The sequence below is a fragment of the Netta rufina genome (genome assembly GCF_964035555.1).
Source record: "Netta rufina genome assembly, chromosome: 9".
NCBI classification, from domain to species: domain Eukaryota; kingdom Metazoa; phylum Chordata; class Aves; order Anseriformes; family Anatidae; genus Netta; species Netta rufina.
This window is the reverse complement of record NC_140132.1, coordinates 13880053-13903674: the sequence shown is the minus strand read 5'-3', so window position 1 is coordinate 13903674 and position 23622 is coordinate 13880053. Positions and strand designations below refer to the sequence as shown.

General features: G+C 35.0%; 1 protein-coding gene across 6 annotated transcripts in view; it reads left to right on the top strand.

Annotated features, from left to right (window-relative positions):
* The window catches only part of DLG1 (discs large MAGUK scaffold protein 1), a 148340-nt gene extending 127161 nt beyond the window's left edge, over window positions 1-21179 (top strand). For 2 of the 6 annotated variants that reach the window (XM_084291883.1, XM_084291882.1), the window contains exons 18-25: window positions 5898-5931; window positions 8394-8435; window positions 11576-11626; window positions 13167-13268; window positions 13515-13687; window positions 17488-17597; window positions 17979-18070; window positions 20841-21179. In XM_084291883.1, the coding sequence (XP_084148009.1) occupies window positions 5898-5931; window positions 8394-8435; window positions 11576-11626; window positions 13167-13268; window positions 13515-13687; window positions 17488-17597; window positions 17979-18070; window positions 20841-20947 (711 nt within the window). In that variant the 3' untranslated portion in view covers window positions 20948-21179. Of the gene's footprint in view, window positions 1-5089; window positions 5190-5897; window positions 5932-8393; window positions 8436-11575; window positions 11627-13166; window positions 13269-13514; window positions 13688-17487; window positions 17598-17978; window positions 18071-20840 lie in introns of all 6 variants that reach the window. The other 4 variants (XM_084291881.1, XM_084291880.1, XM_084291879.1 and 1 more) reach the window with 2 other exon arrangements.
* Window positions 21180-23622: the final 2443 nt, after the last annotated feature.

Here is a 23622-nt window from a genome sequence, read left to right as displayed (position 1 = left end):
TGTTTCAGTTTTTAGTGAAAAGGTGAAATAATGTCAAATAGAAATAAAATTATTCTGAAAACTAAAGCAAATTTTAATAGTAAGCTGTTGCCAAAGCACTGCAAAATAAAGAATTAGCTTAGAAATACATACTATTCCTAATACTGTAATGTAACAGGAGTTTGTATATACCAATTGGTTATTGAATAGTGCCATTTAGAACAGCACTACAAGTGCTGCTTATAAAGCCCTTTAGTACTTTGGTATGGATTGTGCTCTTGGACTTCTTTTTGGGGAAGAGGCTTACTACCAGTTTTCAGAAAAATTAAAATGTTTCTTTTGTTAATTTTTTAATGTGTCTAGAAAGCATTCAAAACAAAATCGATCAGCAGGGCCTCTGTGACTAATAAGAGGTTTTGTAATGTGCACAGTTACCCAGGCAGTATAAAGTAAATTCTTTCTTAGAACTGTGGATGCAGAAGCTTTAAAGAATTTTTGTGCAGTGGTATAGGCCACCAGAAACTCTAGTCTTTGCTCATCACTAGCCCGAAACACTTTCTACCTCACAGCTGTTTTTTCTCACCACTGTTCTCTGTTGGTACAGATACTGGTGCAGCTGTGCTCAAAGCATGTAAAGTAACCAATGCAGGTGAAAAGTAACCCAGTCCAAAAGACATTGTAGTCAAATCCCATGGTGCAGTTCACTGCTTAATATGTAAACCTTGCCCCAATAAGTGTGCTGGGGCAGTGGGAATGAGCAGTGAGAAAGCGAGGTAACTGCTTTCATAGCAATAGGAATGCTTGTAGCCTAAATTATAATAATTTTGTCATAGTAAAACAGCCTTGTTTTCTTTGTTTTTTATGTGAGGCTTTTTTTTACAACGTAATGGCTGTTTTGAAATAAGATAAACAATTTCACAACCTTACAATTTTTACCAATTATATATAACTGGTAATTTCAACACTGAGATACGTGCATCTTAGGTGTAAGAACCTTCTAAAGTAAAAATATACTACCATTTATTAAAAAAAAAAAAAAAAAAAAAGAAAAAAAGAAATATGCTCTTAGTTCCTGAGGAAGCTATTTCTTTTAGATATTTTTTCAAATAGCACAATGCTGTAACATTACTTATTATTGTAGATGCGAAGGATTTTTTTGTCATTAATTTTAGTTAGAATGTTTTCGTAACTTCAAAAATCAAACATGAAGTGTTAAGGCTTCAGTAATTTATCTGGATACTTTGAAGATATCCAAATCCATATGTGCATTCCTCTGCTACATGGTAAAAGTTTCGATTTAGTTTACTAATGAAGAAAATGACAATTTTTTTTTGGTAACAGTGTTATTTAAAGTGAAGTCAGTATCTTCAGTTATTTTCTGATTAACAGTTACAGTCCTGCATTGAGGATTACTTTGATTATTGCATTTCATTTTCTTTTCTCTGTTTTGGTACATTCATATTTTCATATGGGAATAAAATGGTATCAACTGATGTGGTAATTCTTAACCTGGTTATTTTTATATTTTGAGTTCATTTTCTAGAGGTCATGTAAAAAACAAATGACTTAAGTATTTTAGATTGTTTAAACTGCGTTAAGTAATTTTTCAAATATTACCATGTTCTTTGAGCAGATAATTGCATGTTTTTTGTAGTTTGTCTACCAATAAACTGTAAACACTTAATTAGCTATGTATATGAAATAGCATTTTGGCAATAGAAGAGTTAGTACACAATTACCGTGTATTAACAGCACCAAAGATATGCATGGAAAACTGAGTGGAAAAGCAACTACGCTTGCCATTGATACAGAACTGCAGTTCTTTTTCTTTAGTAACACTTCATTTTGCAAACACTCTTACACTTGTTCACAACCTTTTGCTTCAGCTGTAAATGTTTTAACATTACAGTTTCTCTTTAAATTATTCTTCCTGTATTTGTCATGGTGGTATTTTTCCCAGTAAGTTGTCTGCAACATACATGTCTTCATGGACTGTGTGCATTACTGAGTCTGTTAATTCTCCATGGACAGTATGAAATACCAACCTTGAACAATTAGTCAAAAGTTCTACATTAAAACCTTAAAGAATAACCCTAGTGATAGCAAACATTAAAACCTATGTTCCTTTCATTTTAAGGAACACTAAGAAACTGGAGCAGAAATGTTTATTTTTTTGTTTGTTGCTTTCATATAAGCATTTACTTCACTTTCTGTGCTGCTTCTGTTTTAATATATTCTTGCTTATGATGCCTGTTCATGATTTGCAGTGGGCTTATGAAAAATTTAATACAATTACTGTGCATTTGCAACTAATAAGCAATTCTCTCCAGCTTTTTATAATCATGGTATCTTTTAAAAATAATCTTTTGGCTAATCTTTTATTCAAAATCAGTACAATATTACCTTTAATTTCTTTTTTTTTTTTTTTTGGCAATGGAACTGACTCTGACCATTATACATGCAGTATGTGAAACTTAATATTACCTCAGTAGGATTTCTAGGAAAGGTTAAAATTATTAGTGTTATGAAATATTTTCAAAACTAAAATGAAGAAAATGATTATCCTTTACGAAATAAAAACATTAGCTACATTAAAACATTAGCTATTTGTAATTATACAAATAGCAAAATCTCACCACCCCAACAAAACTGCACCATTTTTGCTTTGTTATTATTTCTTATTTACATATTCTTTTGCCCAAACCGAGTGTCTTGTCCCAATGGGACAATTATATAGATGTGAGACTTCTACCTCTTAGAATTCATGTTACAGTATTTTTCAGTATGCTCAGCAAATATCTAATCTTTTGGGCATACTTCTTTGTCACCTTCATTCTGTAGATTCCAGTAATGTTTCTGCTTGAGAAATCAATTCCAATGATTTGTTGGTTTCAGATAAAGAAGGTCAAAAGGACCGTAACCCAAAACCTTGCCAATGCCAACCATGGTTCCTACAAGCATATGGTTGGCTTGAAAACAGTTCTTTTGTCCATGTGTGCAGTGGATAGGTTACCAGCTCTTACAGTGGAATGACAATTTTAGTGGAACACAGATGCCAGCCAATTAAAAACAGTGTTCAGTGTTGCTATCGACAGAGCTTTGTGCTCATGATACAGATGGTGCATCTATGGTACAATATGCTTCTTTAACACCTGGTAGTTTAAAGTGAACTTTTTTGACAGTGGTAGTGAAAATATCACTGGATTTTTCACTGGGTGATACTGCCAAGCAAGTCTGTATTAAAACAGGTGGCCAGAAGGTTTGTTAATACTTGGAGCAGGATGCAGCTTATGTTGCACTATAGGTATTCTCTTCAGGAAGGCCAAATTCTTGTTTTGTACTTGTACCAAAGAAGGTGGGCCATGATTTGAAAAATGCAGTCCTTTATGACTCCTACATATTACTATATATCACTCCATCGTTGGTGCTGATAGCAAAGGTAGTATGACTTCTTGCAACTGTGTTGCATAAGGAAAGATGAGCTCACACTGGATTAAATAAGATAGGTAATAATTGAAAATAAACATACTCTAAATTATAGAAATAGCTGTTAATAGGATCTTTTGATGTGTGAATTGAATATATTTTGATTATTTCTAAAATTAGCTTTTTAAAAATGGTTCTGCAGAAGTTTTATCACTTCCTGTGGCATATCAGCTGTGTTTGGCTTACAAATAAGTAGTGCCCCAGCACTGTAAGATCTCAAAACCAAGCTGGTCATTTTCCTACTTTTGCTGTTCTCCCAGTAATAGAATTTCTACAAACCAAATGACACAAACATAGCCAATTACGTAGTCTGACAAAACTGCTTAGATGATTCACTTATGCCTAAAGGAAATAAAAGAAATTTCAGCTAGCATGAAATTAGCTGTATTGGTTCCATGCATAAGTGCAATAAAAAGTGTTACTGACCTATTTATACATCAAGGCTCTTTATTTACTTTCTATAGAACAGTAAGCTAGAGATGCTGCAGTCACATCATGTCTCCAGCAAAAGACATGACAGATGACTAAAACATTTATGTTTTAGTAATTATACCTGTAAGCATACAGATACATGAATGAAAATACATTCGTGCCCTCGAATCGCTTTATCGCTTAAACAGAAAGCATGATAATAGTTGATACGCAAATGGGCAGATATACATATGTCTATATTGGTAGCTCAAGAAATTTTCTTAGCAGTTAACATCAGCAGTTGCTGAGTATGGGCCTTGGACATGCAGGGTTTTTCATGTTAGAGTTCTTCGCTAGAGATGCACAGCTGAGCAATAATTACTACAGTAAGCAAATGGAATGAGTTGGTATCTTGTGACAGTAGGCCTTGGTAATGGGATGCAGGCTTTCTTAGAACAAAGTCATTTTTTCCAATAAACTTATAATGAATTGCAATAATGAAAGACTGAAACCATTTTTTTTCTTCTGGATATTTTAGAGAGATACTTCCCCCTCCCCCCCCCCCCCCCCCACACACACACACACACTTTTTTCCTATTTCACTGTTACTTTCATAATTTTACCATAAGAGAATTCAATACAGTGCTAGCTTTTAACTTTTTCATTGTTCTGTGGTATTTTATTTAGCAGCTATCACCAAAGTACTTACAGTTTTGCCTTTTCAAATGGGTAATACTGGCAGATATTTCTGGTGAGCTGTTATGGCGCCATTTGTTTGTAAGTGTACATATTTGCATGTGTAAATATCTGCCTTTTTTTTTTTTCTTGAATGGCTATAATCCCTAAATTAGATAATATCCATGATTTAATTGGCTTTGTTTGAGTTCATTCTGGTTTGGCCATCTTTTGACAGCCTAGTTTTTCACATCTCGTTACACTCACAGCAAGCCTGGTCGTGAAATACAGGTCAGGCCTCACAGGGTAGAGCAGCCTGACAATTCTCTTGGAAGTAAGCATGTGAAATACAGAGGGGGTGAGCAAAGCCATGATCCTCATCTCTCTCTACTTTATATGAGCTGAGAAGACACTGTTAAATTGGAATATGCACTGCATAATGTGGTTATAGGAGTCAGCTTCCACAAAGCTGCTGGTCTGGGCCTTTGTTCACACAGAATTAGACATCCTTTGTTTTGCCCCTCCTTCTCTTCTTCAGCAGTCATTCAATGACAAGCGTAAAAAGAACCTCTTTTCCCGAAAATTTCCCTTCTACAAGAACAAGGACCAGAGTGAGCAGGAAACCAGTGATATTGACCGTAAGTATGTGGCACTCAATGAGAGAAAAGCACACGTAGAAGGGCCTGCTAGATTGCAGTAGGGTGTTACTATGGAGACAGTTTCATGAGCTGCAACAGGCTAACGAGCTCAATGTGCAGATGACAAACCAATTTATAAAATAAATGCAATCATTAGTTTGCTCTTTAGGTAAATTGTAACCAAAGAATGTCCCAGTTTGTAGTAAACTGGATAATACTGTCGAATACATATGTGTAACTGGAGGAGGTAACAGCTCTCCAGTGCTGTCAGTAATGGTTCCTCAGGCCTCACTCTGAGGAGAGTGCAGAGCAGCAAAGCAATACGGCTGAGTTTACACGGCTCTCCAGTCAGTCCCTTTAGACTGGTAGCTTCAAAGTCATTCTATTCTAATTTGCTTTTCTTAATGAAGAGAAGGTACTTCAGAATTGTTGTTGCCTGCACTAAAAAAAAAAAAAAAAAAAAAAAAAAAAGTCTTCTCAAAAAGTATTTTTGCAGATTCAGACCAGGTCTGTTATAAGCTGCAGTCTCTGCTGTTTGCACCAGTGATAACACTTCATGTGCTGATCTGGTTAAATCCTATGGACTTATCTTCCCCTGTGATGTTCTGGGAACTGTCTCCTGTCGTAGCGCCAATTTTATATATTACTGACAATTATTTTCTTTGTGATTGTCTTTTTATTGCTTGCCCTCTGGGGACTACTCTGCAGGAGGTCCCTGACGACATGGGATCAAAAGGCCTGAGTAAGTGATCAAAATACTCCCAAGTTATTTTAACCTCCATCTGAAAAACTACTTTTTTTGAACAGATCTCTTTGAGACTGGTGCTCTACTGGCATAAGGAGGTTGACTAAAAATGTTTCATAAGATTTTTCTGATTTGTAATGTTCTGGGGATTTTTGCTTTCAGGAACATGTTACTTTTTAAGTGATTATGACATTAGTGGGTTTTTGTTGTTATTGATGATAAGCTTACCAGCACTTACTTACTTGTCCTTGATAGTGACTGTATTTGTAAATTTGTTGACACATTTTGCTAATGTCATTTTAGTATTTGTTTTGTGTTTTATTATTTAAAAAATGACTTTTCACGGTCATAGCACAACTGTTATTATAATTTAAGTAGTTGGCAGTCCTTTCTCTAGGTGATGGATATCTTCAGCTCTATAAAAACAAGACAAAGAAAAGCTTTCCTTAACAGATGCCATAAGAGTTTTTCTCTGAACTCTTATGATGCTATTAGACCACCACTGACTAGGTAGAGAGGTAGCTGATAAAGGAGATACATAAGTATTAATTTTGTTTCCTGCAGAAAAGCCTGGTAACTAACTGAATACAGGAAGGTTCAAATGTTGCTGAATACCATAACAGATCTGTTTACACAGACATCACCTCTGGACTAAAATAAACAGTCATAACATTTCTTTCATGATGGATATTAAAAAAGTAGATTGTTAGGCGTTTATGGGATAGTAAAATTAGTCACTAAAGATAACATTTCTTCCAAGGGCGTAACTGTTCCCTTTATTCTCATCCTCTATATTATGTTCAGTGTTCCTGAAATTCCACATAGGAAGTAGGATACTTCTATGCTTGGCCTCAGTCACTTAAGTAAATAAAAATGCTGGTAGAAATAAAATTAATCTTCCATTTCTGAAACCAGTTTCATGGAGATTATTGATCTGGAGCAGAATATCAATTATAATCAACTTCTGTGGCCTTATAATCATTAAACTATGTAATATGGTCCAGAAATATCACTAGCTGGTTCTGTAAAAAGACAAATGTCTATTTTGAGCCTTTTTTTCAGCAGTCCGACTTCTGGAAACTGCCTTACCATGCTTAATACAAGCTCTACTACCTTGGCTCTGCAAGACTGTTAGTAGACCAAAATTGTTAATAGACCAGTTATCAGTTTATTGCAACTTGTGTTCTTAATTGATGAGTACAATGTCTTGCCTAGAAGGCAATTCCTGCATGAGGCTGTTAAACATTTATTTTTGTCTTCCATGCCTATATGGGCATTCTTTTTACAAAGCAAGAAAATGAAATGGAAGTAGGTCCGAATTTCTGATACTCACAAACATTTGTGAATATGTTGTCTCCTGCACAGAAATAAAGTGGAAGGAGTTCGTTCTAATCAGAGATGTTAAAGATATTGGCCAATTTAAAAACATATGTATTTTAAAAGGTTAATTAGTTTACGTATGACTGATGATTTTTTGATGTTTATCAGTCACTAAGACATACTTGTTTCATACCTGTTTTCTTTCCTTTGGAGTCTAATCTTTTGGTGGAAATGAAAACAGTATGTGTCAATATGTGTCGTTCTATGCACACAGCTACATAATATCAAATTTAATTTTATTTATTTTGTGAAGGTCAAACACAAGTTTCCTTGTACAGTCTTAAACTGTGAACATAACAGTGCTTTTCATTAGAAAGAGATGGTCGCTTGGTGGCATGAAAATTTTTTCATTACAAAAAGCTTCAACGATATCGAAATTGACATTTGTTCTTTAGATTTGTACAATTTGCAAGTAACAGAATAGGTTGATATTTAATGTTCTTCAGTTGAGTTATTGTCATAAACATGTTTAATGTTTTCTGTTACACATAGATTAAAGTAAATACGCATTATAGCTTAAAGTTACTGAAATATTTTGATTATGATGAAGAAGACATGAAATTCATATGGATGCTCTCGAATAGAAGTTAGGAGCTTTTGAGTACTAAATCCTTACTAGAGGAAACAGTGCAGTAGCTGAGTATCTGTTATTGAATGTGCTTAACTGTATTTCCTGAAACATATTCCAGGACTCCATAAAATACATAAATTGTCTACATGAAAAATGACATTCAGGATCCCATAGTTCTTGCACAACAAAACTAATTTTGAAGTGAAAACCAAAAAAAAATGCAGGGTTGCATATGAAATGTGAATTAGTGTACTTTTCATAATCTTATTTTGATGTGCTATTTAATGTTTTTTCTTTTTATTAACATCCATTCCTTTTGTGTGAAATTAAGCTTGATCCTGAGAGCTATGAGAAGTACCTTAAAACTTTTATATGCAGTATGTATTGATTTCAGCATTTTGATATCACTGTTGTCGTTCATCTGGATTATTTTTGTCAGTTTGCTTTCCTTTGAATTCATGCCATTAGTGTGTGTTCCTTATTTTTTTCCATTGTGTTGCAATTTCAGAGCATGTAACCTCTAATGCCAGCGATAGTGAAAGTAGTTACCGTAAGTGTTTTTAAGTTCTTTGTTTATTTAGAACCTTTGTTTAGTAGCTCTTTGTTTTTGTCTGTCTGTCTTTTCTGGGTATTTACATGTTAAATAGAACTTCACATTACACTTCAGGTGAAATCCATGTTCATGTGTTTGTTGGGTACTGCAAAATTTGCTGCTGGTTTTTTTTTTTTTAACTGATTAGAGAAAATCATTGCAAACCTCCTTCATGGATATTTTTTGTGGTTTATGATTGTCTTAGTTCAGCTTAATTTGAATTAATTCCTAATTTTTTTTAATTATGCATGCTAGCTACAGCTGTTAAAAGCCAAATGTGCAGTTAATGTTGACAAATATAATTGTATGTAGTTGAGCTTAATAACTGAGAGCATAACTAAACTGTGTAATCTGTTCAATAGTGTAATAACTATCAGCAGTATTTGATACTCAGATATAACAAATAGATACTTCTAATGAAAATGAAGATGAGCAAACATGTATTTACCCTTGCTTTTCAGCTTTCATATCTCTATTCTGTCAAGCGTGGGTGCTTAGTCTGAATTGTCTTCAAAGCATATGACACATGTTAGTTGCTGGAATCAGTTATGATAAATTAGCATGCTAGATCCACGCTTGTGTGCGTGCCCCCACCCCCAGTATATCTTCTAAGTACTAGGCTGAATTAGCTTTTTTACTAACCCAAGCTAAAGCGCTATTTACTTCTACCCAAGCTATAAGAACAGCACATGCTCCCAGTGTGTAATAGTGTAATATGCTGGATGCTGCTGCTCTACAATGCTTTCTTGTTCAAAAAAACGGGGGTGGGGAATTGTCCCGTTTCAGTCCCATTGGTCATTTCCAGTGAACAACTCCTTGATAAGGTTACTGAGTTCACACCTGAAACCTGGGATAGAGCAGAGCGGGAAGACAAAAACACTGAGGATTTGAAGAGGAACAGAAAAAGGAACAGTAAAAGTCAAGCAGTGTGACAAAGTGGCTCACTGATCTGCTCCTGGGTGCCTGTTAACCATGTAAGAGGCGCTTTAGAAACAGATATTGTATATGTTAGGATAATGAGGAAAGTGGTTCACGAACAGTTACATCTGTTTGGAAGCTGCAGATACTGTCAGGAGTAATGAGCCACGATTTTTCATACAGATGATTACATTCATGGAGAGAATTTATATGTGTACAGAAATCCTCAGTGCTTACAATGCTTAATACTGTTGTAGACTAATTGCAAAAAAAAAAAAAAAAAAAAAAAAAAAAGCAGGGGAGGCATTTCATGGCATTCATCTTCACTGAGAATAACAGATTTAAGCATGTATCAAAGTTGCTGTTGCCTATATGACTAACTTATAAATTTTAACCATTTTTAGTGATGTGCCATTAAAGCTGTCTAACTGTGACTGTTTCTCCGTAAATCTGCTGCTTTCTTCTTTTTTCCAAGTTTTTCGAGGAAAAACCTTGCTTTATTAAGAGCTTGCTTTCTTTACATTTAAAGCTCATTATTGGTACTACTAGTTAGCTTTTTACATCTTTATTACCTGAGAAGCCCTGATTTTATTATGAATGTCATGGATTTGCTAATCCGAATGTGTAATTCCAAGCACTTTTTATTAAAATGATTTTTTAATTTCTTTTTACTGCTGTCTAATATGAAAGTTATCTTGATTACAGATGAGTACGGTTGTTCAAAAGGTTCATTCTATTAATATTCATTTTTCCACAGTATTGAAAAAGCAATGACAATATATACTTTTGGCCCTCAATCAGGGAATGCTTTATACTTGTTATTATCTCTTTAATAGTTTGCTTAACTAATTTTTGACCTTATAGCAATGGGACTTTTCCAAAGAAGTATCTAATTATACGTTAGCTGGATATTTCATAGATGAGTTGATAGTCAGTGATTCCCTATTCTTCTCCCTAGCCTAAAAAGGGTTCTGAAAGTATATACTGTCCTTCTAAAATCCATTTGCATGAGTGACTTTTTGAGATATTAAAATATACAGGTTGCATGTTTTCATGTCTGTCTTAATGTATTCCTCACTTGCAATACTTTAAATTAAAATGCTCGTTCATGTATTGCTGTAGCACAGTTGGAATGAAAATTTTTACAAATAAGAGAAATCTTTATTTCTCTTAGAGATTGTAAAGTTCAAATTTAAAAGATCAGTGGTCCTTGCTATCAAAGAACGTAAATATAGAAGCAATATATGAATTTATAAAAGCCTTCATCTGCCATCTGTTTCTGTAAGACTGATATAGCATTAGTGTGTACCTCTGTATGAATTCCAAAGAATGTTGTAAAAACTACACAAGTGAGTTACTGAAGCATTGTATTTTATTCAAAATTCATAGTTTTGTCATATAATTTAAGCTTGTGGATTCTGAATTATAAATTCTCTGCTGTCATGGAAGTATTGGACTACAAATGTTCTTTTAGAGAGATGGCAACTGAGGTATATTTCAGATGCTTTCACTAACATTTAAGAAACTTGCAGCTGTCAAAGGTCAAAACTTAGTTCTTGTAGTTTCATTCACTGCTAATATGCTTTCTGAAGCTGAGAACAATACGAAACATTCTTCATTTTCAAATTCATCTTTCAAAAATCCTTAATAGTAGTTAAGCAGTAGAGACAACATAATACTTTGTTGTGGAACTGAAGTGGTTGAAAGTGTTTATATAAATGCCACTTCATGAAAAATTTACTGGAGGAGATATACACCTTGACATACATGTTTTCGGCTCTGTGTAAGTATAGGAAAATGCTGTAAAAGCTGGCTTCAAAGTATGGAAAATGCTAGTGATGATGGTAGCATTGCCTCTAGCAGTGAATGGTACCATGCATGCATTTGGTTCAGGGAAACATAAGAGCATTTCAATAATGCTTTAAAATGTTTGTGCTTGACATGCTAACGTATCTTAAGAAATTATACTGTATGTGTCTTCTGCTTTTAAAATTTTGTTTGGCTTATCTTTGTAATTTTTATGATTCATCGCTCTTGAAAAATGTCCTCCATCAGTATCATTGTAATGCATATTTTACTGCAGAATATCTATATCATTGTGGTTCATTAAATGACTCAATGTAAATATTACTGGTTTAGAAAAGCACTTCATAGATATTTCTTTGCATTTATATTTTTAGGTGGCCAAGAGGAATACGTGTTGTCATATGAACCTGTCAATCAACAAGAAGGTTTGTAGATCTCAATTAACACAATATTCATCCTAAAGTATCAGAATGCTCTATGTGCCCTTACATATTGAGCAGCATAATAAACTCCTTCATTTTTTTTTTAAATGTTTGCTACCATTATTAAAATGAATAAAGCATAAAGGCATAAATTATTAAATACAATTGATATATTATTTAGCACGTAATCCAAAGGTGTGCTAATTAACATTGCTTCTTTCCATTTTGTGGTTTACATTGTGTAAGGAGAATAGGGTATATTGAAGTTACATCAGTGTGAACCTCAGAAATAATAGTTTGCCTCAGTTTAATATTGCTTTAGCAATTGTACTATTGCTGTTCTTTTTTTTTGTCACAGCAAAAATCATACCGGATTATTTGTGTATTGTAGCAAGCTTTACTTGAAGTATTTATAAAACATTGCAGTCTCATTTCTGTATGTGCTTCTTATATGGCTTATTTGGTTAGAAATTGCCAAATAAAAATTGTCAGGAAAAAAAATATGAATGAAATGAAAATTAATAGAAGAAAACACCTCATCACATTTGCATTTAGATTTTTTTCTTTTCTGATTTTTAATGGGATCCTATCATTTCTTTTCCACCTTGGTCCTGGTCATGCTTCACTGTGTATAATAGAAGTTGAATTTTTACTCTTCTGTTTACCACATTGATTTACATCATCTGATACATTGCTCATATATTTAGAAATATAATTTGTAAAAAAACATACTTATCTCTAGTACCTATAAAATATGGTAGCAAACAAAGTAAATATACGTCATACACAAATTGAATTAATAGGATCTAAGAGAATTCTTTTAGGACTATATTATCACCACTGGAAGGAATTAGTGTCAGGAGTTAAATTAAAAATGTATCTTATAGGTCAAACTTTAACTTGGATTTACTTGTGTACTAACGACAGATTGAACCTAAAACTGAAATTTATACAGCTGAAATGATATGCTAATGACTAGATATTTAGACATTATTGTCTTCATTGCTCTTGCAGTATAATTAGATATCTTCTGCTTGTCCTTAAATTCCAATGAAAAGCCCTTTATTACTTTCTAACAAATGAAGCATGTGTTAAAAGATGCTGTAATTCATTTTACAGGGGTGTTAGTAGTTAAAGAAACTATAGTTGAATGTTTTCATATGCAAGTATTTAAGTGGTAGTCTTGGAAGTAATAAAGAAGCTTTTCCCAACAGAGAACTCAAATTTTAAGAACTGTCCTTGAATTGAAAAGATATTCAAACTTCTCATTTTTCTGTTTTCATTCAAATGAAGGGTGTTACTTTGTGATTCAAGCCTCATCTTCAGTAGTCACCCGGAGCAGTCATTTGAGAGTAAATATCTGACATCTTTGACTGCTATCTTAGTTAATATACATTAAACTTTTTTATTATTATTATTTTTAGGAGTACATATTCTTTTAAATGTTAAGACTGTTACCATATGATAAAGTTTATTTTGCTGAAGTTTGAAGGGTAGTAACCTCATTGAAATGTAACTTATTTTATTTCCTTATGTTTAATAGTCAACTATACTCGACCTGTGATTGTTTTGGGACCCATGAAAGACAGAATAAATGATGATCTGATCTCAGAATTTCCAGACAAATTTGGCTCATGTGTTCCACGTAAGTATCAGCAAATACTAAAACAATTCTGTGTCTTTTGCTATTTTTTGATAGACTTATCCTCTGTATATCAAGTTTTAAAACTTAATGTATTGTCTAAGCTTTGTAAGAGCTATCTTAATTGTCAGTCATATTTTTGCTTGTGACAATTTTGCAGTATAAATGGAAGACTAGTTTTGGATGTTGTAGGGAAAAAAAGTCACTGTTTCTTGTTTTGCTTTAAAAATTACTGGTTTATATTTAAAGATACTACTAGACCAAAACGAGATTATGAGGTGGATGGACGTGATTACCATTTTGTCACTTCTCGAGAGCAAATGGAGAAGGATATTCAGGATCACAAATTCATTGAAGCTGGCCAGTACAATAATCATCTTTATGGAACAAGTGTCCAATCAGTGCGAGAAGTAGCAGAAAAGGTAAATCAGTGCCAGTTACTTTCATTTACTGAGGTGATTATCTGACTGTACTGAGAGGGGAAAATAGAAGAATGGCAAGAAGCCACTAGGAACTCTGTAACTTTAAAAGGACTTTGTACAAAACTAGAAACAAGGTGCATTGTCACAAATGCATTTAAGAGAAACAGAGTATTGTGATTATATTACTGGAAAAGGGCAACTGCAGTTTTTTCTTGTTATAAAAAAAGAATAGGATGGAAAAATATTGGAAGCAGAGGCTAATTAGTTTTCATACATAGATGATTAATAATAGTGGTGGTGGAGTTGATTAATATGATGATCCATTTGATGATACAGACCTGTGTGGAAAAAAATCTTAAATCTGTGTGCCCTTCATGGATTTATTTGACAAAGGGGAAAGAGTGAATGTAGTAAACCATTTTAGAAAAACTGCTTATGTGAATGCCACTACATTTCAAAGGCTGTTTTCTTCATTGTTTTTGTCTAGAAGAGGTTTTCATTAACTATTTCTTGCAAATATTTCTTTATTTGAGATCCCTGAAAAAAAGTGGGAGAAACTTCTTAGACCACTTCTTAGAGTACAATGTCTATTTTAAAGAGAATGGATTTGTGAAAAATCCTTTGCAAATGTTTCACATTAGGTTGATGAATGTTGTTCTAGTTAATTTACAAATACAGTGCATTTACACTAGAGAATATCTGATCTGTATGACAGACGAAACAGCTATTTTCTAGGTGGGAACTCATAAGCATGAGCACTTTTTTTGGACACACAGAGGTAAGTGTGGTTAATCTGTGTGACATGGGATTGTAGTTAGTCCTCAGGAAAGAAGTGTAAATCATTCTGGCCAAGTGGATAAGTATGGTTATTTCAAGCAGGAGTAATTTACTGGAATCAAAAGCAGGGAGAAAGGGTGAAATTTTGTGGTTTATATAATGTTTTCTTCTGCCGTCTTACCAACCCTATTGAATACAGCCTGGTCCAGTGGTAGATAGTGAAAAAAAATTAAGAAACAGAAATTGATTACAAAATCATTAAAGGAAATGAACAATACTTGGGGAGGCTGGATGAAGTTGTAAAGCTTTCATATGTCATTAAATGATGAAACGATTCATTGAATAGCTTAAACGTTACAAACTTGTTAGCAGTTGCTTCAAGTGGTCACACAGATACCATCTTTAGTTCCATTCTAGACCTGAAATTGGCTGATTGGCTCTTATGCCCATCTAGTGGGATTATTAGGACACAAAATAATTGTGAATAGTGGGATTATTAGGACACAAAACAATTGTGAACTTTTTTGTAAATTAGCATCAAGGACAAAGTACTGCCAGATGACTCCATGCTGGGACTTTGGGTAGATGCAGCTATTTCTCACAGAATCACAGAATCACAGAATTTCTAGGTTGGAAGAGACCTCAAGGTCATCGAGTCCAACCTCCAACCTAACGCTAACAGCCCTCCACTAAACCATATCCCTAAGCTCTACATCTAAACGTCTTTTGAAGACTTCCAGGGATGGTGACTCCACCACTTCCCTGGGCAGCCTGTTCCAATGTCTAACAACCCTTTCAGTGAAGAAGTTCTTCCTAACATCTAACCTAAAACTCCCCTGGCTCAACTTAAGCCCATTCCCCCTCGTCCTGTCACCAGGCACGTGGGAGAACAGGCCAACCCCCACCTCGCTACAGCAGTTCTCAGTTCCAACTGATGTTATTTTTCTGGGATACAACAGCCAGTCCTTCAGAACTTGACTTCATAATTATGGCAGGGGTGCAAATTGTTTGGTCTGGTGCTACTCCTTCCTTAGAACCACAGAATCATTAACGTTGGAAAAGACCTCTAAGGTCATCAAGTCCAACTCTTAACCTAACTTTCTTGTCTTTCTCTCTCTCTTATGAGTTTCTTCAGTGAGTCTTATTACTGGGACACGGAAGACAATTTCCAAGTTTTCTGTGATAAATGTAGGGGCAAACCTGACAGAATTGATTGCTATTACCCCAGAACCGCTAGAAACAGTATTCTTGCAACAGCTTTAAATTGTGTTTGTTTACCCTCCTTCCAGCTGATACCTATCCCTCTTGTGTCCTTGTCTGTAATGGGCACAACTAAAGATGCTTTTTGATACCATTGTTTAGTTATTGTAAAAGGAACTGAGTGCTATGCTGTGTTTCTCAATCAAATGCAGTGAAAATAAGGAAATAAAAATGCTTAATTGTTTAAATATACAATACAAAGAGCACAATAGCTTCCATGAATGACAATGTGACAATTGCATCATGAAATAGTAGCATTTATTTTCCTTGTCTTCCAAATCTTCTCTTGAAAGGAATTTTCATATCTTCCTTCCTTTGTCACCAAGAGCAGCTTGCAAATCCCTGTGTTGGAGAGCACTTTTAATGCATGTTCACTATCAGTTTGGAGTAAATCATCACAATTGTATTCTATAAGGTCCAGCACCTCTGCTGTGCTGGCAATCTAGCCTTCCATCATTTGTCCAATGTCTTTCAACACCTGGCATAAGTTGTTGGACCAAACTTGGCAAATACTAATGGTACTATCACAAAAGGGAACGCAGGCCTGATAATGCTCTTAATTCTGTATTCCCAAAGCATGTGCCAAATTTGGAGAGAAGCCATATGAAAGATGTGGACAGGCCAGCATGCATAGTAAAATACTGTGCTAGAATATACAAACGCTTCATTTAAATACCAGTCAGCATCCATATCCATGGACTGGATCTTGGAAATAGTTGAAAGCAAACGGTTTTGTATTGTTCACATGGGAAGAACATGGGAAGAACATTTCTATCCTCTTTAAGAATTCCTGAAATAAAATTCTGTAGTCTTTGTTATGCAAGGGATTAAATGTAAATGAACATGGCGATCCCTTCTGCCAGGAGATAGAAATGTGTCAGGCATTCCAGACTGCAGTTACTTCCTTGTTCTTGATTGTGCCCTCCAAGAGTGATCTCCCAGGAGTTCAGAAAGTGTGTTTTATGATATAAGTAACCTTTGTTTTCATAGTGGGTTTGTATCCTGGCTCACAGAATTCTGTCATTCATATTAGGTATCCTTCTAAAGAAAAAGATTTTATCATTTTAGATGTCCAAGAGTGGTTTTCTGCTCTTCTTCCTCTACCACATCCCTTTCTGAAATGGTGATATCACACATTATTCATATGCTATTCAAAGGAAAAAAAAAAAAAAAAACAAAAAAAGGGGAGTGGAAATAAATGTATCTAGATAGGAGTCAAAGAACAGGAAGAGCCTTTGAAATGAGGAAATCCTGAGATGATGGAGAGTTACTGGTAGTGGGAGAACACAAACCCTGCCCCATACTGTTTCAACAACCTGGGGAAGAATTAGGTTGTATTTTTTTCTAAAAAAGATATAAAAAAAAATCAGCCCAAATAAATGGTATTCACAGTCTCAAACCTGATGTTCCCCAGTGTGTTACCTGTGGGAGAGCAGAAGGATTGTATTCAGTTCCATCTAACAAATTGACAAATCTGCTCACCATATGTGGAGGTCATTCTCTTAGACATGCCAGTTAAGGTGTCTGGTACTTCTCTGACTTGTGGCATGACCACATCCTTAAATGATCCTTTAAATAAATACAGTTTTTAAAAGTGATCATTTTTGATGTGGTTTGGTGAAATCTTGGTATCGTTGATGCAGGTGCTCCAATTCTGTTGGCTTCAGTGGAAATGTGGTTTCTCTTATAAGTTATTACACTATGCATAGCTGTGACTTAAACTTTGCTTATTGCCATTTTCCTTTTTCTTTCTTACTTTTTAGGGTAAACATTGTATTCTTGACGTTTCTGGTAATGCGATCAAAAGGTTGCAGATTGCCCAGCTGTACCCAATCTCCATTTTTATTAAGCCCAAAACAGTGGAAAATATCATGTGAGTAAAAATATCTTAGGCTAAATTGTTTGATACTGTCATTGTATTTGAATAGCCAGCTGCAAGTTACATGAAGATAATTGTAATACTAAATTTTTAAAAACATTTAATTATTTATTTTGCTCTGGAAACTTCCTGGGTTGAATTTCTAGGGACTGCTAGGCTGGGTTTCTAATCCAAATCAAGAGTGCTCAAGAATGAATGCCACCGCAAAATTCTGTGCAACATAGTGTCAGAACTGCTCATTCTCAGGACAGTCTCCACTTAAATACGCCATTTAGTACACTGCCTCTTATTAGGTTAATTCTCAGACGATGGCTTAAAATTTTTTTTCAAAAGATTACAGGTATTTTTTTATGTGTATAATGTTTTCAATCTCAGGGAAATGAATAAACGCCTAACAGAAGAACAAGCCAGGAAGACATTTGAGAGAGCTATGAAACTGGAGCAAGAATTTACTGAACACTTCACAGGTTTGTTTTCCTTGGGGCTGTTCCCTTGCCAGAGTTGAAATTTTATTCCTTGCTGTATAGTAATTGTCTTACCATTGAGATAAGGCTGAACTTTGTTTTCAGGCTGATCTGAGATTTTTCTTAAATCATAGAACCACCTTTGTGCTGCTATGCTGGTGCCAATTTTACTAATGAATTTAATATATACAAAAGTTTACCAGTAGCTTAATTTAGGTTTTAAAATCTTGAGGCTTTTTATTACTTTTCTAGTATTGAAATGCAGATGTTTGCTTTGTTGCTATATTGTATGCTTTAAAGCTTTTATTTGTAGAGCTGAGATTACCTAGTGTTTAACTTCCAATTTTTGAAATTGGGAAATAAAGAATGTTAGTAATTAAATCTCTGGTATTACGGCATGACTGCCTTATGGTACTTTGGTCCAAGGCATGCACAAATGTGGTTTGTTAACTGTAACAGCAAGGGGTAGGCTATAAGTACTCAAACTGATTTATTTTTTTTTGCATTGTGGATTACAGTATGAGGAGAATGATCAAGTCAGGACTTTCAAGAGGACAGAAACAAGCCTTTTCTATTACTGTCAGAGATAGGCATGCCCCCCCCCCCTTCTTTCCTGTTGTGTTCTTTTGCAATGTTTCAGTGTTTGCCCCATTTGCCTCCTTTTTGTGACACGTCACCTTTGCCAGTTTCTTCTTCCCCATAATGCATAGGCAGAACTGCAAATGCAAAACATCCTTAAACAGTCTGCTTATCTTGAGCAGAGACACAGAAAAGTATGGTGACTTCACATGGGAGGAAGGTGAAGGACACAGTAAACACCCAGCCTGTCTTCCTGCTGCCTTGTTCTCTGCATTGTGTGCTACCCACACAATGAACAACTTGAGTCCCTCCCATTTTTGTCGGCATCCCTATCTGCTCCCTTGCAGCCTTCACTGTTTATTCCAAGCCTACATCTAGCTTTCCAGCTCTTCCTATAGCCCTTTATTCATCTGCAGCCAGAAAGCTGTGGGACGCTCCAATATAGGTTGCAAATTCTCCCTCTTATAGAGTCATTTCCCAAATGACTTACAGGTATGTCAGGTTTCTTGTACAGGAAGCCATTGTGTTTATTTTAATAGATATTAAGTATTTAGTTAATAGCTGATATTATCCCAGGTCATGTTAGGACAATATATTGCACAATTCTGTTAGCAAATTAAGAGCCAGAGTTCAAGATACTTCAAAATTTTATGGTCCCTTTTTAAGAGCCCTAATGCCATGGACCATTTTTCTTCTTAGAAGTATAAAGCTTATGTTAAAGGCAGATAGCAACATCCCATGGTCAGATTTGTCTTTGCTAATGCTGTTCAGGGCAGGAGTTCTGTTCTGAATCTATCTGAGATACTTGAAGACAATACAGTTCCATTTACTACTTACCATTTGGAGGCTGCCACCTGTATGACTCAGTTGGTACAACAGATTGTGTGAGCATCGCTTAATCTGTTAAGAAAAAAATACTATATCATGTGAGTTAACTGAAATCAACTTCATCAGCAAATTAAGCTTAGACTTACTTAAACTTTGCAGTGAACCATACGAAGAGCACATGCATGTTCTGTTTTAAGGGTCTTGAGCTTTGGAGGGGTTTTGGCTGAACATAGCTGGAGAGTAAGATGATAATTATCATCTAAGTAAGATGATAATTAGCAAGGTAAAGATGTTTCTGAATCTTTCTAGTGCCCTGTAGTGCTGTGAACATTACACTTGAGCTGTAATAATTGAACAAACTCCTCCCACAGGCACTGTGACAATGGGCTGCAGATGGGGAGAAGGTTTTTAAGGGACAGGAATGATGAGTAGGAATAAAAGAAGTAATTTGCATTAAAACAAAGCATGGAGGCAGCAGTAATAAATTAATGCACAAAGTAGTACATCTGGCTTGCTTCCAACATTATCTTTCACACTAGACTTTGTTTCTTAGCTTATCAACTCTGAGGTGGCAATTCTAATTAAAAAATAAGTCGCTATCTCATCACAATCGCTTTTTCAGGCTGAAGAGTGGCAAGGAAAGCTCAAACTTCATCCTCATTCTCACCAGGCTACACTTCACTCTGATATGTCAAAACACGTCATGGCTCATTTCTAATTATTTTCTAGGCTTGGAGAAAATATATCTAACATAATCTGAGCATTAATTGCCTTTTAACTATATGAAAGTTTGATCTGTTGGATATACAACAAATTCCATGAGTTGATGCTCTTTTTTGCCAAAACCAAAGCTAGTGCTCTCAGGTAGAAACCCTGAAGGTCAATCAGCCTTGCTGTGAAATGTCAGGGTCTGGTTGAGGAGTTCACCAGCCTTCACTACATCAAGCCTGATCAGACTGATGCAGTACGTAGCCCTGTACAGTCCTGTCTTTTTATCTTGGAAACACAAATGAAAGCTGGACCAAAGGGAGTGTGTGGATTGACTTGTACCAATTCTAGCACGTAGATAGGAAAGGCAAAAAAATCCTTCTCAGTTGTATATGAATATGTTTAAAAAGAAAAGTATTTCCTAACCCCAGGCCTCCAAGTGGAAGAGATGTTGGTTTGTGTGTCCTATAAAATCATCAGCAATGTACTTTTTGTCCAGAAGCACAGTAACCAGAATTCTCCATAGGCATCCCTTCCTTCAGCAATGTGAAATCCTTTTGCTGCTGTGTGAGAGAAAATAACCTCCTGGCTTAGAACATCTTGGTTTCTGTATGGAGCAAGGAAAGATGACTGCTGATTGCCACATTATGTTTTGCAGCTATTGTCCAAGGAGACACACTGGAAGAAATCTACAACCAAGTGAAACAGATCATAGAGGAACAGTCTGGGCCTTACATCTGGGTTCCAGCAAAGGAAAAATTATGAAAATGGATTTTTGTTTTTCATTTTCTAACTGTCATCACCTACTACATCTGACAACTCTTAAGCCCTTCCAGTGGAGCCTGCCTCTAGTTCTTCCCAGTGTGGTTCATACCCTAACCATCACATTCTGCAGTTCCCATAATGCTTTAAATTTGATGTCTTTCTTAGTTTAAATAATTTGTATTATTGTGTGTTGTTGGTTTGCCATTTTTCAAACATGACAGTGGAATGGCCTGACCAGCTATTAGTTTGGGGTTGGGGTGGGAGGGAATTGCTTGGTAAAATTCCTTAATGTTTAAGGGAAAGTAACTTTCAAAGATTTTTCAAAAAAGCTTTATAGACCTTCTTTTAAAATTTCATAACAATTGAAAGAAAAGTTCTATTCAAGGAAGTTGTAAATCTTGAGTAACTTTGCACGCTTAACTTTAATAGCATGGTTTGGTCAGGGCAATCAATTTCAGGTTTTATTTTCTGAATTAAATTCTGTTCTCACAGATATTTTTTTTCTTTCCAGGCAGTTAAAGTGGAACTTTAAAATTTTGAGTTAACGTTTTCATTAACTCCCATTACTACTTCTCGAGGGATATTCATTTTCATAATTTCATATGGATATTCTTATAATCTATTTTTTCATTTTTTTGCCAATAAAATTGCTAGGGATAAAGATGTGTAATGTTTTTAATCTTCCTTGTGCAACACTATTTATAGTGTCTTACAGAAATTGTTTATAGATAATGGTCACCACACTTTTTGAGCCTAAAATATGTTTAGGTGCTAGGAAACCTTGTATTTTTCAGAGGAATGCCAAATTTCCCTTGGCAGTAATACAGAAAACAATTGCAGAGATGGTTATTAGGGCACTGAGAGAGTGATTCGTAGCCTAAAAATGTGTGTTCTTAGGGGTCAGATTTTAATGAATATTTTACCCACAATAACTGCCTATTTTGTTATAATAAATATATATATATATTAAACTTTCTTTAACTAAACTCTGTAACTATGGGAATTATTTTCTTTACATAGTTGCGCACACGTATAAATATATATATATAAAAATATATATTTTTCTTTTACCACCTACTCCTAGCTTTTTGTTTTGAATAAAAATACAAATTAGAATTTACCTTCCTTAATCTCATGAAATCAAATGGGCTATGGTGGCTGGGCAAAAAGTCCAGGGAATTATTAGTTACAATAAAAAAATACGTGCAAGTTCTCCTCTTTTCTACGGAATTTCAGGTTTGTCTTTTTTTCTTTGTAATATGCATGTCTTAACCAAAGGGAGAATTCAGTCAAGAATACATTTTATTTTTCTGTATATGTTTATCTTGGATTGCATAGGTGCAAGATCTTCCATTTGGAATGCACTAACTTCTGTGCAAAATGTTATAAATACGTTGTAGCAAAACATGGAACTACCTTCAGTAATGAAATTCTCTAATTCTCGTATTATTTGGTACCTGCCATTGCTTATTTTAAAATGGTTGTTTATGAGAGGGATGTGCTTATGGCAGTCACGGTGCAGTCACACAACCAAATTAGCTTTGGTTTGTAAAGAATTACCAACACTATCCATTCCATTTGTTAGAAAGAGGAGAACAGCTAATAAACTTTATTGTACAATGTATTTGTCAAGTGTGTTTTTAATCAAAAGAAATACACGTGGAGTAGCATTTTAAAATAATTGGCTGAGACTGTACACAAAGATAATATATTAGAGAAACACTGGTTGACTAGAATGGGGCAAGTGAGGTTAGTACTTGGAGTGCAGGTTTAAACACTGGACAAAATAGGTGCTGTGCCAAATGCTTATAAGACTTGCAGGAAGAGTAAGCTACCAATGTATGGCGCAAAATTATTTCTGTTTTTCTATATTGGTAAAGTAGGTGTGCTGTCTTTCTGAGAATCCTTCCGTCTTTGGAAATGCAAGGTGTGTACTATCGATGCAAGTTCTGACAAATAATGTCATGCCTTTTTTAGAGGAGCTGAAAGTGTCTGCCTCTTTAAAAGTGGCCGATGATTCGAGGCATGCAGTGAGACGTTTTAAGACACCAACTTTTAGATCATATTTTTAATCTCAACTGAAATTCTGAAATAACTGAGGAATCTGAAAACTATAATAACTTTTGAGATTTCTATATCATATACATTTTTATTTTCCCCACCTTTTTGAACTGATCAGGAATAGAGTTAAATTTCATGTTCAGCTGGATAAATCTGAGGAATTACCCTTTCCTGTATGGAAAAGACAGAATAACTTTCACAGAGCTTTTCTCCAAGGCTTTTGTCATGTATTAGGTGTCACTAAATAACACTTCACGTTCAGACTAAAGTCCACATTACCCTAACGGTTATCATGCTACTTCCTCCTGTCAAGTGCACAGGCTTCCTTATTGTTCCTTGTTCACTTGTGATTCATGACAGAACTGAGAATACGGCAACAGACAAGTGACCTTCAGCTCTGTCAAAGTGCCTAGCTTCAATCTACTTTTACTTCCTGAGCCCCATCACTTAGGGAATACACAGAATTTGTACTTAGGATGAGGATTTATTTCAACAGCCTGACCTCACACTCTTGAGTCAGTGTGCAGCTGTTTATCTAAGTCTATAGGTGGTGCTAAAGCAGTAATAACCTCATTGGTGCCTTGGATATTTTGTAATTTCCTAGTCTGACTTGT